Source organism: Pangasianodon hypophthalmus, chromosome 9 (assembly GCF_027358585.1).
Source record: "Pangasianodon hypophthalmus isolate fPanHyp1 chromosome 9, fPanHyp1.pri, whole genome shotgun sequence".
In the NCBI taxonomy this organism is placed as follows: domain Eukaryota; kingdom Metazoa; phylum Chordata; class Actinopteri; order Siluriformes; family Pangasiidae; genus Pangasianodon; species Pangasianodon hypophthalmus.
Genome location: NC_069718.1, coordinates 12,444,583 through 12,458,002, shown reverse-complemented (window position 1 = coordinate 12,458,002; position 13,420 = coordinate 12,444,583). Strand labels below are relative to the sequence as shown.

The window sequence follows — 13,420 nt, the reverse complement described above, 5'->3', positions numbered from 1 at the left end:
ACACATCCGGGGTACAAGTGGCTCCTAACCGGAAGTAAAAGCAGACCTTCTTTTGGATGAATCTCAAAAAGTAACCTACGGAATTTCGAGTGCACTATATAAAGTGTAAAATGTATTTGTTAACACCCTAAGTAGTGTACTTATGTATGGTGGTTGGAGATATTTGGGATTAATCTCCTTCTTACTTCGACAGAGAGGCTTTCGTGCTGCAAGGAGAAGTTTTAAATGAACAGTAATGCTGTTTACACATTTTAACCAGTAAACACGGGTTCGTGTGAAATTAAAGAAGACGTAATTTTTATCTATAGGACAGTGTTGCGTTTTATAGTGTAGTAGTTAATTAGCCTGCGTAATAATCCCATCCATTTATAACCATGTGTTTTTAACTGCTGTAAACGTATTGGGCTCAGTTGACTCACGTTATGATGGACGGTGATGATTTGGGAGAACGTGTACTTATTCATCTGGACGTAGAGAGTCTTAGTCCTGCGATCGATAAACATGAGAAACAAGAGAAATCAGAGTTTCCCACCACTCGGAAATGCTACTCTTATATAAAGAAGAAGGTAAGTCTTATTGCTTATGCATGTGTATATGTCAATAATAATCAGGGGTGCCATTATATAGTGGAAAAGATGGAAGTGATTTCAAAGGTCCTGAGTAAACAGAAAACAGGAAGTGCCCAGTGTACTAATCTGTCAACTATACCACAATGTGCACATTTCATTCCATTTATTCTATTGGTAATCATATTAGTTTCAATTGGGTTGATTGTTGTTGCACTTGTGTGTGTTTTGTTATATTTTGTACCTTATAATGTTTCATATTTGCAGTTTAGAGTGGCTTGCCTTTAAGTATTCAACCCTTTGAATTTTTATACATTTTGTAGTATTAATTATTCACAAATAAAAACATAAAAATTGTGATTGCCTAAGTATTTGACCCCCTACATGCTTCTGGAAGACCCCAGAGTTTGTTATAGACATAAACAATAGATACATAACCAGTCAGCTTCAAGAAGACCAAGAAGCTATTGAAACAAGCCTGGGACAATGTTCTGGAGAAAGTATCAATCAGGGTTTGGTCATCAAACTTTGAACATCCTGTGTGGCACCGTTTAACCCATTATTAAAAATAGAAAGAATATGACACAACCAAAACCCCACCTAGAGGAGGTTGTGCACCAAAAGTATGTGACTAGGCGAGGAAGAGGAGGAGGATTAGTCAGAGAAGCAACCAAGAGGCCAAGAGTAACTCTGAAGAAGCTGGAGAGATCCACAGCACAGATGTGAGAAGCTGTTCATAGGACAACCATAGCCCAGACACACCACGGGCTTTAGAGAAGACTGACAAATCATATGACATCCCATTTGGAGTTGGCCAAATTTTGGAGAATCAAAAAAAATGTGGTTTTCTGGTCAGAAGACACCAAACTGAAACTGTTTTGGCTTTTGCACAAAGAGCTATAGAAACCTAACACTGTTCATCACCCTGAAAACACCATCCCTACAGTGAAGCCTGCTGGTGGTAGCATCATGTTAAAAAGTTACCCTTGGCCTCTTGGATCCTGAGCCTCACCACAAGCATTCCAAACAAATATATGCCTTGAATATATGGTGCAAAAGATAAATAAACTCTGATTTGCCTTGAGGTACTCCTGATAATAATATGTATAATTGTGTCCTTATTTAACTTTTCTCTTATTTGTAGACTTTTGCAACATTTGTGGCGTCTAAGAGGATCCCGACATCTAACCTAGACACCTCATCACTTTGGCACTGCTGTGACGAGGCATTCTCAGACCCCTCGTCCATCCACAAACATGTTTCCATTGTCCATGCGAATGAGATTGATGAGCTCACCAGTGAAGCTCTGGATCAGATGCTGAAGCAAGCCAACGCCGATGGCTCTGTACACGACCATCCGAATGACTGTCAGACAAAAGACGCTTCCTCCTGGATGCCTGATACAAGCCACCTTTCTGAGGACGAGCTTAGCAAGTAGGTTTTATTCTGCACAGCTTGGTCATTGCTGTCTGTATGTGACTACATGCTTATGATGTGTCTGTGTGATGGCTTGCAGAGGTCCAGGTGAAGTCATCTTGTATTACTGCTATTGTCAGATAAAAGAGCCCAGGTTCATTTGTGACTGGCAGAATGAGCTGTGTTCAAAGCTTCACCTCACTGGCAAGGTAAACACGGTGCTTTTCTTATTTTAGGTATTGTTGTGGTACGTCTTTCACTGCACTGCATTTTGTTCTCGTGCAGGTACGTGTGGCCACAGAGGGCATCAATGGAACAGTTGGTGGAACCAAAACAGCCACAAGCCTTTACATCAAGGCAATGCTGGCACATCCCATTTTCCAAGTAATGCAAGTGGAAGATTTCAAGGTAAACAACCAGAAATTCAATTTATTTCACAGTGCAATGCATTCTTATACAAAATGGCTGGCTGTATTTTTAAACCAAAATGTTTTTGATTCATCTTCAGACTAGTGAAGGTGGTGCAGAGTGCTTTCCTGATCTTAAGGTTGGAGTGTATAAAGAAATCGTCCCAATGGGTGTGGATCCAGATATAATCTCCTACAGATTAGCAGGTAGAGAAGAATCAAGTTTCATTTTTACATGACGTGATGCATGGTGGCTTGCATGAGTTTTCACCCCCTTTGAACTTTTTCACATTTTGTTGTGTTACAACCTGGGATTGAGTTTAACATAATTGGGATTATTACCATTTGATTTACTAAAATTTGAAGTTGCAAAATATGGAAAATATCAAGGGGGTGAATATTTATGCACAGCACCTTATATAGTAGCTGATGTTGAGTGGTATTCTTTCACATACAGGAACACATTTGGAGCCTGAGGAATTCCACAGGGAGGTGCAATCTCTGCTCAAAGATGGTTCCTCGAACAGTGATACAATTCTGCTGGACTGTAGAAACTTCTATGAGAGTAAAATAGTAAGCTTCTTTAGTGAATTAATTTCTATCAGTATAAGAAAAGTTGTTACATGACATGAGAGTCAATCATGAACTCATTTTTTAGGGTCAGTTTAAAAATTGTTTGGCACCGGATATCCGCAAATTCAGCTACTTCCCTGACTACGTGGACAAGAACCTGGACCTGTTCTGCAATAAGAAGGTGCTGATGTACTGCACTGGGGGCATACGGTGCGAACGAGGGTCAGCATATCTCCGTTCAAAAGTGAGTTTTCCTTAAAAGATCCAGTATAAGATCTGCGGCTCTTCTCATTCTCAGTTAATAATTGAGGTGTGATTGTGCAGAATGTATGTAAAGAAGTTTACCAGCTGAAGGGCGGCATTCATAAGTATCTGGAGCAGTTTCCTGATGGTTTCTACCGGGGCAAGCTGTTTGTCTTTGATGAGCGTTATTCAATCTCATTCAACAGAGACATCATCTCAGGTATTGTATAACAAGTGCAAACTGTATCTTTTCATTTCATAAAAATTTCAAACACATACACTGTGGTGCTACTTTATTAGGAACACTGACCTTGTATCTACATTCATGGCTGAAGGTGCACTTTTAAGTTCTACAGTTACTGACCGTAGCCCATCTGTTCCTATGTATCTGATTTTTCTACAGATTGTAGGTACTGTGGGAGTCCATGGGACCAGTATCAGCTCTGCTCTACTGATTTCTGCTGCCAGCTTGTCTTATCCTGCACCTCTTGCAGGCAGAAAGGCCTTACAGCCTGCTGCCCTGTGTGCCAAGCCAAAGAGCAGACGCCCAGCGGCAGCCCCTCGAGTGGACGTGTACACAAAGAAGAGTGCGACTGTACACGCTCCCGGCCCAGAATCCCTAAAGACACTTTATGATAAGCAGGTCTCTGTGGCTTCCTGCGGTCTGGCATCTAGTGCAGAAAAAATATTGTGTTTAGAGGAAGATGACTGTAAACACTGTCAGTTTGATGTAGGGCTGGACAATATGATATAATATCATGATAGATTATGTCACATTTTTCTAATACATTGCAGTATCACAACAGCCTTCTTTTAATCTTTTAACAGTTAATTTGGAAGCAGCTGATTTGATGATAAATTTTGTAGTGAATCTTTTGAACTGCAAAATTTTACAAAATAAGAATTAAAAGTACCATTGAATCCAGTTTTAACAGACTTTTTTAAAGCAACTATTTTTTTGCTTGCAGTTTGTTACCAAACCTATACATTGGGACACACAACATGTATCATGGAAATGTCAAGTGTCATAATATGATATTTTTGTCATATTGTCCATCACTATTGTGAATGTAACAAGTCTGGTCATTTTTAGAACCTCAGGTTGTCCTACAAAATTACTTTAGATATCTACTTACTGCATTGAAGTACAACTTTTGTGTTTGATCTTTAAAACATTTCATACTCATAACACAAATAAAATTTTAAATGAGCTCTGCTGGAAAAAACTGAAACAAATTACATTGTCTAGAGATCTTTATTCCACGTTTTTAGTTACATTAATACAAAATGACAAGGAAATGCATTAACAGAGACACAGAGTAAATACTTCAAATACAAGGACATGGTTTTGGCAATGCACAGAAATACAAAACAAAGTACACATCATTTTCAGTTTGTTCATTATTTTCTTCAAAAGACGACCAAGCAAATCTATACATCAAGTCTTACTACACACACAGGCACCGTATGGATTCCTTCTTCCCTTTGTGAGAAAGTGAAGTGAACCTTTGGCCATATACACGCATCTGCAGAGAGAAATTTGAAGACATGAGTGTTAACTGTTTATTTACCAATGCAAACCGGTTATTACTGTAACCTGAAACCTGTGATTGCATGCTTACCTGACAGACAAGGAGACTATGATTATAAATTATCCCCAGTGATAATAGAGGTACCATATTGTGTCATTGCTGAGCGTCGGCCCAAGCAGCGGGTTCAGCTGGGCCAGAAAAGCAATCAGCCAGCTAAACAATGAGCAAGCATGAGGTTAAAACAAATACATCACCTCTTCAACAACAGATCATTTAAAATTACAAGCACCCTGTATGATATTACACTTGCACAGAGTACTCATACCTCACAAAAGTGTGTGTAAAAGTGTCTGCTGATAAATTGTGTTAACCTGGAAAAACCCACTGATGAGGAACCAGGGTGTACAGTGTATGTGCTGCCCCCATGTGGTTACTGTAATTATAGAAAACATTCCACTTCATCTAATGGGGTGTAAATATTTCTGCTTACAACACTTAAAGCTCTAAATGGTTTGTCTTCACACATTACACTGATCACCTGAAGCATTTCTACTGTTAATCCCAAAGTCCACTCGCAGTGCAACCAGAAGTTGTTTTTGATTTGTTGAGGATAATATAGAGCTTAAATCCCCATTAAAAATGTACTATTTGTAGTTTTGGGGTCTTTTTATTTTACTATATCTCATGATGTAATTTTTTATATTGCATTGTAGTTACTTCATTTACGATTTTAGATTATTTAATTTCACGGACGCTTACTGCCATTTCATATTTCTAATTATTTCAATAATGTGCCTTATCATAAATAATTTCTATGTAAACTGTTCTGAATGGTTTAAAACTGCTATACAAATAATCAGTAGTATTGTTATTAACAATTAATGATTGTAGATTATTTCAATAATGTGCTTCATTATAAATACTTAAATAATATTTTTCAACTTTGGACTCAAAGTGCCATACAGTTAAATATGATGATGATGATTATCATCCACTACATAAGTCCTTCTCATACAGGTTTCATACAGAACCATAAAGTAATTCCCGACCTGTGGTGAACAGTTTTCTGTGACTGCTGTATTGACATGCCTGTGCTTTTTTGTGTAATCGATACTAATGGAAAGGCCATTACCCAAAGGCTATGTCTGACTTTCAGCCAACCATGAACATACAGAAAGAGGACCTTTATAATTCTGTGAAAACTACATAGTGGTTTAAGGGGAGGGGCTTTACAACATCCCATTCATATGGATATTACTGAAGGCTATTGTTATTATTAGTTGTAGTAGTAGTAGTAGTATTACCGAAAAGTATACTCACAAGAGGTAGCAGCAAACTGCAGTTAGCACCAACATGACCACAATAACTCTGTGGTCCAAAAAAAAAAAAAGAAGTGTCATTAAACCAACATGTAAGAAATGAAAAATGATGATTTTTTAATCGAAACATTAACTTGAAAGCCATGTTGAAGCTGATTTCTCAGGTCATTTGACTGTCACGTGATTCCTGATGTATAGCTGGTGCTTTATAAGGAAGGAGACTGATGATTAATCCTTCTCTACAGCCAGTTTCCACTTTTTTAACATTCGTTCTCAGAATGAATTATTTAAAGGATTAGTTAATAATATCTACAACCAGCTAAATTCTTAACATAGTTACAGATTTATTGCTACTGCTTTACTAGAGCACTTATGAGCTACCAGGCAGAATGTGTAAAATAGTGAAACCTCGTCACGTGACTGTCACCTCCTTGAGCTGGTTGCTAACTTTACTGTTAAGAATTAAGTTTAAGCGGATAACATTATGTCCAATATTTTATATAACAAGTTCAGATACGTTATCAAGTGCCTAAGTAATTCATTATACATGACACATGTTCAAATGAAATACAATAACTTGTTTATAACTTCCACAAGTTTATTAGCACCGATGCTACAATCAACTCACCCCCGATTCGGTCCTTTAGGAATAAACCACGGCACCAGTCCTCCAACAATGCCCCAAAACACGGTCATTACGCTTACTGAGATCACTAAAGACATTTCCGCCATTGTTTTCTTTTCAAACAAAGACACAGGACAGTAATTTTAATAGAACAAGAAGCTGAAGCGGATTTGACTAACTTCCACAAACTTCACAACAGCGATGACTGACGGTCACGTGACTACAGGAGGTAGGCGGAGCCGCCATCACTAAATTGCTTTATTACACGTCTCTTTTTTATATTTCACTTTAAGGTTTTTTTTTCCTCACATCCTTGTTCTAGGAAATGTAAATGTAAGTCACCAGGAGCACCAGTAAGGTTTATCGCCCAAATTTTTATTCCAGCGGTCAGTTGGAACCTTTGCCACTTGTGATGTGTCGTTCATGGAGGAGTCGGCTCTTTGAGTCATGTGTCGTTCATGGAGGAGTCGGCTCTTTGAGTCATGTGTCGTTCATGGAGGAGTCGGCTCTTTGAGTCATGTGTCGTTCATGGAGGAGTCGGCTCTTTGAGTCATGTGTCGTTCATGGAGGAGTCGGCTCTTTGAGTCATGTGCCGTTCATGGAGGAGTCGGCTCTTTGAGTCATGTCTCGTTCGTGGAGGAGTCGGCTCTTTGAGTCATGTGTCGTTCGTGGAGGAGTCGGCTCTTTGAGTCATGTGTCGTTCATGGAGGAGTCGGCTCTTTGAGTCGGTTCTTTTAGTCATGTGTCATTCACAAGGAGCAGGCTCTCTTAGGTGGTATTGAGCTTACGTGAGCCCTTTAGGGTTTTTTTTTTTTGAAGGCAATGCAGTGCAATTTAGTGAAAATGCTTCCACTGAAACCTCTTTTCAATGTCTGAGCTGCCCATTAGTGTGATTAGCGAGGTGTGTGTGCCTCTCAGCTGCTGAGTGAAGAGGCCCTGCCTATACTCAGGTGTATCAGGGGAGGCAGAGGATAATCAGAAATCTTCATATTCAAGCATAGGCATAACAACATTGAAGTAGGGATGCTTACTGTATTGTGAACGCACAGTTGGAATACCATGCTGATTTAACACTTACTGTTGTTAAGTGGAAGGTCTTCTGGGGATCCAAAAGATTCCATTCTTATTGACGAGCTTAGCCAAAGGATCTGACTCAATGAAGAGGTAGGATTCCCATCACTAGTCCCCACCTCCCCAAGACATGATAAATGCTTTCTTATTGCACCACATCATCATTGTTTAGGAGAAATCATGGTATCTGCCCAGTATTAACACATTACTGATTTGAGGTCTCTAGTACACTCGTTTAAATTTATTTTTCTTGCACACTAGATGGTCACATTTAATATCCAGCAGTTAAGACTACTTCCTTAACTTAAAATTATAACATCCCCTTTCCCAGTTCACAGATTTTGCAGTTGTGTAATGCTGTAATAAAACAGCAAACTCCACCCAATCTGGGTTTCTTCCACTCAAGTAGATCAGGCGGTGGTGGCTCAGTGATTGAGATTCATGGTTAACAATTAGTCACGAGTTCACATCCCAACATCACTGCTGGGTGTTAATCCTCAACTCCTCCAGGGACAACATACCATGGCTGGTTCTCTGATCCTAGCTACTACCAAGTTTTTGCAAAGTACCAAGTTTTTCCAAGTATCTAGTTTTTGCAAAGAAAAGAATTTCGTTGCACTATGCATGTATATGTACTACAAAAGGCTCCTACCTAGTCAAAAAACGTGAAAAATTTCCTCATACTGTGCATACGTGTATGTACGAGTATAAAGGCTGTCTCATTACCTGATAAAATCTGTAAACAAAAATTTAACGTAATCCACTTAAGCTGTCCCTTTTTTTAAAATAAATAAATAAATAAATAAATAAAATAAATATATAATCATTCCCATACACAAGATCCACAAAAAGACCCAACACACGGCAACCTGTTTTCTCAGACTTTTATTGTTAGCAAAAAGGTAATGTTCACTCTTGCATTTTCTCAATGGTCTCCTCCTTGTATTTGCCCTTCTCCTTGCCGTCTTGCCGTGACTTGGCTTTGCGCTCCAGGATCTTCTTGCGATCCTTGTCGAGCTTTAGCCTGGTGATCACAACCTGGTCAAAAACGAAAAAAGAGGGGCAAATTTACACCTGTACTGAATACAGAAAGAAGCAATCTGTCTAAGACAAAAGAAAAAGGCAGTATTTAACCAAGTTACAAATTGTGTGTAGGTGCTTTGCACTGATCTGGCTTTCTGACTTTACCCAAAACAGCAAATCTACCAACCAATCTCAAAGGTCTCCAAGTAAAAAAATATTCATAGTTACAAATATAATAATGCAATATAGTGTACGTTAGTGGAATCCGAGAAGCTCAACATTTTAAGGATTAACAAGAAGTTTCTATAAGAAAATTTTAGGACTGACATCAATTCATGAAGTTAAATGTTTGCCACAACCTTTAGAGTTCAACACAAATGCTACCCTGGTCTTCAGAAATGAACTTGAAAGCCTGGCATTGCCTTCCTAGCCTGAAGTAACAATGAATAAAAGAAACTGTGTTGCTAAGAAACTGCTGCAGCATATAAACATTTGTGAATAAACGTTTGTGGCCCTGTAACAGCTTCTGAAGTATATAGTACCATATGACAAAGTAAAGCAAATAACATCTAGATCTTCACTTCACGGCATTCAAAAAAGCCAATTCTAGTTCAAATGCTAGACAATTGCTACCACGTGCTCAATTTATCACCGCAATATTGGCCACGTTTCAGAAATAGCCGCATTCAAAAGCACTGCACGCTATATGAGCATTTTAATTGTACACATGCAACCCATCCTTTGTCTTTTGTTGAATAATTTGTTGGGTTTTTTTTTTTTTTTTTTTTTTTTTACCTCCCCCTTCTGCAACATAGCAACAGGTAGCAATTATAATACTTTGTTCATTTTAAATAATCAGCTTCCAAAAACATAGCAAATTCGCTGAGCCACAAAAATTAAGAGGAGTTACACACAATACCGCTCAGAGCATTAAAGAATCTTTTTTTTATACAATTTGGACTGGTTAAGTCAGGTTTCGTCTTGTTCAGTGCAGAATGATTTCATTTAGTTTATTGTTCTTTTAATGCCATGTCAGCATCAATGGCTATTTTCATGGCAAGTTCATGGGAGGTAAAACAGGATATTCCGTAAATTCTTGCAGTATTAAAGACAAAATTTTTACAACATTCCATCAGTGCCAACAACAGCAGCTATATTTCATCAATATTGGATAAGATTTTTCCTGGTGAGACATCTAGAAGTTTTCCCAAAGACGTCTCTTCTGAGTAGAATCATTGTCTAGTATTGTTAAGAGTAGCAGTGCAGAATGATATTCAGCTACCAGAAACTGCAGAAACAGTCTGCAGCCTCAGATACGAGTGTTTCCCAAGATCTTCAAACTGCTATTTAATTCAGTGATTTTTGTAAAACATCTTGAGGCAATTGCACCATTATTCTTTGGTCGTAACCAAAAACTATAAGTCAGCTGAGAGTTTAGAATCAGTATTTGACTCCACCAGAGATTGGTGCCTCTTAAAAAGCAAACAAGTACATCACCTGATGTATAAACATCTTTGACAATTCAGGTGTGACCAACATGAGCTGAAACCCATTAGGAAATCACACCACAGACAAGATAGGGGTTTAGAGTAAAGCTGTGCTCTCATGGTCACTTCCAGACCACAAACAGCTTCACCTACACCCGCTGCTACAAATTCACTTACATTTGTGTTCTGCATTCACAAAATGCCTGAACACGAATCAGTGTGAGGTGGTGTGAAGGGCTCACCTGGCCTCCTTACCTACAGCGTAAACAGTTACTGGATTACACAGACATGTCCAAGACCTTGTTTACGCTTGGCTGTTTTGTGCAGATTGTATTTCGTTTGTATCCTTTAATAACAAGCATTTACATTTGTAGGTAAATGAATCTCCGGTTAGATAAAAACCTGATTGCTCCAACACGCTCAATATGAAATATTGAATATGAAAGTCAACTCAACATCAATTTGTCTTGTTACCAGTTCTATGCAAACTAATTACCGCTTTTCCACATCCTTATATTTTCCTAATCACACTCTCATGCCAACTTGGATATGTTAGACAGACAAACTCGGGTCATTTCTTGTTTTAACTTTTTGCCATGGCATGAGCTGCGTCCCAAATCACATACTGTGAGCTGACATTTCTAAGTACTAGGGGCTCTCTTGCAGATGTAACATATCCACAGCATTATGACATAAAACCACAATTGTGGCAGGTTTTAAGCTAAATTAAAGATTTTGTATTTCAAACACTAAGCCTTTATAGTGACATTGGTTAGTGTTTATGCTCAGAAACAAACATAGGCAATTTGCGTAGGCACTGCACCACACGCACGCATTGTGATTTTTTTTGGGACAGGCACAATCGACACACCAAATGAACGCAGGATATGCACAGTTGTCATCTTGTATAACCCTGGTCTAAAGCCACATGCTTTATGACAATGCTTTGGGAGTGGTTTCAATTATTAAACAGGACTTGGACAGAAAGATGTATTTACACTTTGTATGACAATGGCAAAGAGATGATCAGGTGTGTTTTAAATGCATCTTGAATGCATTTATGTGGATATCCAGATATCATCTCAATATTCATGAAACAATGAAGTGTAAACATCGTTTAGTTCTTTAAAGACACAGCCTAAGGCCCACTCTAAAGTAACACACTTGGGTCTCATACCTTGCTAGGGTGGATGCCCACATGGACAGTGGTTCCGTTGGCCTTCTCACGCTGCACACGCTCAATGTAGATGACGTATTTCTTTCTGTAGACCTGGACGACTTTGCCAATCTGCTGGCCTTTGTAGTGTCCCCGGACCACCTGTTCATAAAAACAGGGACGTTAAACATCAGTACAGTTGTCCGTTAAACAATAACTACTTCCGCACACTGCCACAACATGGTAATGTAAAAAGAAATACAAAAGACATGCAGACTATAACTTTGTTAGATGGTAGGAATAAATATATTTAGTCAAATAAGCACAATGGCTTTGCTGTTTTCTCTCCACCATGCAAGAGCACAACACTCAAATACACCATGCAAACTACAAGAGTCTGCGACCATGTCAATGTTCAGCACAGTAAAATATACACGAGTGTGAAATGTTTGCCGTATTGTTGCCCGTCACTCAAATATATTAGACGTTACTACACTGGAAACATCAAGCTGGCCAGAAAATCACTAAACAGAAGAGTTATAGCATGTCTTATCTAAGACAGCATGACAAATCACAATTCATTTAAAGACTCAGTTGATAGACACTGATTTAACCTGGTTTTATACTACGGCCTTTTGTCACACTAAATGAAATGATCACAAAATCTTAAATTCTATAAGAAAGTGTGTGGCAACATGTTCTCCGCATCAGATTATGTGAGGAAGATCGTATGATAGACCTGCATTTAAAGAAAACTACTGTTCTGCTTACATCAACCAGAGTGACCTGGGCTTGTGCAGAAAATTGGGATTATTGAGCATTAACAGAAACAAGCCCATGGTATAACTGTAGTGGCGCTAAAAAGGCCAGCGGTAATCACGTCACATAATGCGTTCTAAGACCACCAATCATAACACCTGCCCAAAGCATTCTTTCAGGCAAAGCTGGGCCAGATAATAGAAAATCAGGCATATCAAATACAAACTTAAGACAGTATGACATTCCCACTACGCTGACAGACTTACCTGGACCTCGTCGTCCTTCCGGATGGGCATGGACCTTACATTGTATTTCTGGCGGAGCTCTTTGGACAGAGGTGAAGACATTATCTTCCTGCGGATGTGTGACGGGGCATTGAAGTGCCTCTTGCGGTTCTTACGCCGGGAGGAGGTCACAAACGGATTGATCTTCATGATGGCTGTGGACAAGAAAAAGATGACAAGTCAGCCCACAAACAGGGAGCACAACAGGAGCAAAACAAAGCCTGGTGATAAAACTCTACACCTTCTACATCACTCTAGCAAACACTGATCAGTGATTAAACTGTGCAGCAGGCAATTATGGGCCATGCTGTAAAGGGTAACCATACACAACACAAACTATACAACCATGTCCTCTATGATCACAGCTCTTAAATCTGAAATAACCTTATAAATGAGACAGTTCTGCTACACTTAAGTGCCTTATTTCTACGGACTCGTTAAAACCATGTCGCCATACAAGTACATTCAGCTGCCATAACATGAAGCGTGAAGTGTAGCCGCTAGCTAAAAGAAGCGTTTTAACCACAACAGCACAGCAAAAATAACCCAAAAGTTTACTTTCCCCCCTTAACCTTCATAACCCTACACGCTGTAAATATAAACAGGCATTCAGAGTCAAAATATTTGGACATTTTTAATCATACAGAGCGGTATGTGAACGCTAGGTAGCAATATGCTAGCTCGGCCTTTCGGTATATAAACCGGGAGTTTGCAGTGAACTTATTCACAAATATCACTGTCTTATGAACATTTATAACGTTCTATATCACAGAATGGGGATTTGGACCTTTTACACACTAAAGTGGCCCGGATGGACAAAGATAGAACTTAGACAGATTTGCCAACATCGCTTACCCTACCGATTATTCCGCTATGGCCGCCGGAAAAGAGGCTGCGAATCTACTTCCGCCCGAATTAGTCGTGCCGCAAATATCGCGAGAACAACGCTCATAAACGGG

General features: G+C 39.1%; 3 protein-coding genes across 4 annotated transcripts; 1 reads left to right on the top strand and 2 right to left on the bottom strand.

The window, feature by feature from the left end:
- Window positions 1-50: 50 nt before the first annotated feature.
- LOC113529637 (thiosulfate sulfurtransferase/rhodanese-like domain-containing protein 2) lies at window positions 51-4,727 on the top strand. The gene is made up of 9 exons (XM_026918969.3): window positions 51-566; window positions 1,711-2,000; window positions 2,083-2,191; window positions 2,268-2,390; window positions 2,491-2,596; window positions 2,847-2,962; window positions 3,048-3,206; window positions 3,287-3,425; window positions 3,609-4,727. Exons 1-9 carry the CDS (start codon window positions 423-425, stop codon window positions 3,839-3,841), a joined length of 1,419 nt encoding a protein of 472 aa, XP_026774770.2. The 5' UTR covers window positions 51-422; the 3' UTR covers window positions 3,842-4,727.
- atp6v0e1 (ATPase H+ transporting V0 subunit e1) lies at window positions 4,442-6,916 on the bottom strand. The gene is made up of 4 exons (XM_026918972.3): window positions 6,685-6,916; window positions 6,058-6,105; window positions 4,828-4,950; window positions 4,442-4,731 (listed from the first exon to the last, which is right to left on the bottom strand). Exons 1-3 carry the CDS (start codon window positions 6,786-6,788, stop codon window positions 4,857-4,859), a joined length of 246 nt encoding a protein of 81 aa, XP_026774773.1. The 5' UTR covers window positions 6,789-6,916; the 3' UTR covers window positions 4,442-4,731; window positions 4,828-4,856.
- Window positions 6,917-8,622: 1,706 nt separating this feature from the next.
- rpl26 (ribosomal protein L26) lies at window positions 8,623-13,420 on the bottom strand. Of its 2 annotated transcripts, none has more exons than XM_026918970.3 (4): window positions 13,322-13,420; window positions 12,444-12,616; window positions 11,440-11,580; window positions 8,623-8,790 (listed from the first exon to the last, which is right to left on the bottom strand). In XM_026918970.3, the coding sequence occupies exons 2-4, from the start codon at window positions 12,609-12,611 to the stop codon at window positions 8,662-8,664; spliced, it is 438 nt and encodes a 145-aa protein (XP_026774771.1). In that variant the 5' UTR covers window positions 12,612-12,616; window positions 13,322-13,420; the 3' UTR covers window positions 8,623-8,661. The 2 variants fall into 2 exon arrangements, with proteins under 2 accessions (XP_026774771.1, XP_026774772.1); XM_026918971.3 differs by having other exon boundaries at window positions 13,317-13,418.

Coding starts and splice junctions, on each gene's coding strand:
- rpl26 (XM_026918970.3), bottom strand. CDS start 12,611: ATGAAGATCAATCCGTTTGTGACCTCCTCCCGGCGTAAGAACCGCAAG. Junction 11,581..12,443: donor GGAAGGACGACGAGGTCCAG/GTAAGTCTGTCA, acceptor TTTTATGAACAG/GTGGTCCGGGGACACTACAA. Junction 8,791..11,439: donor TGGGCATCCACCCTAGCAAG/GTATGAGACCCA, acceptor GTTTTTGACCAG/GTTGTGATCACCAGGCTAAA.
- LOC113529637 (XM_026918969.3), top strand. CDS start 423: ATGATGGACGGTGATGATTTGGGAGAACGTGTACTTATTCATCTGGAC. Junction 2,391..2,490: donor TGCAAGTGGAAGATTTCAAG/GTAAACAACCAG, acceptor ATTCATCTTCAG/ACTAGTGAAGGTGGTGCAGA. Junction 2,597..2,846: donor AATCTCCTACAGATTAGCAG/GTAGAGAAGAAT, acceptor TTTCACATACAG/GAACACATTTGGAGCCTGAG.
- atp6v0e1 (XM_026918972.3), bottom strand. CDS start 6,788: ATGGCGGAAATGTCTTTAGTGATCTCAGTAAGCGTAATGACCGTGTTT. Junction 6,106..6,684: donor CCTAAAGGACCGAATCGGGG/GTGAGTTGATTG, acceptor TTTGGACCACAG/AGTTATTGTGGTCATGTTGG. Junction 4,951..6,057: donor GCAGTTTGCTGCTACCTCTT/GTGAGTATACTT, acceptor CTCATTGTTTAG/CTGGCTGATTGCTTTTCTGG.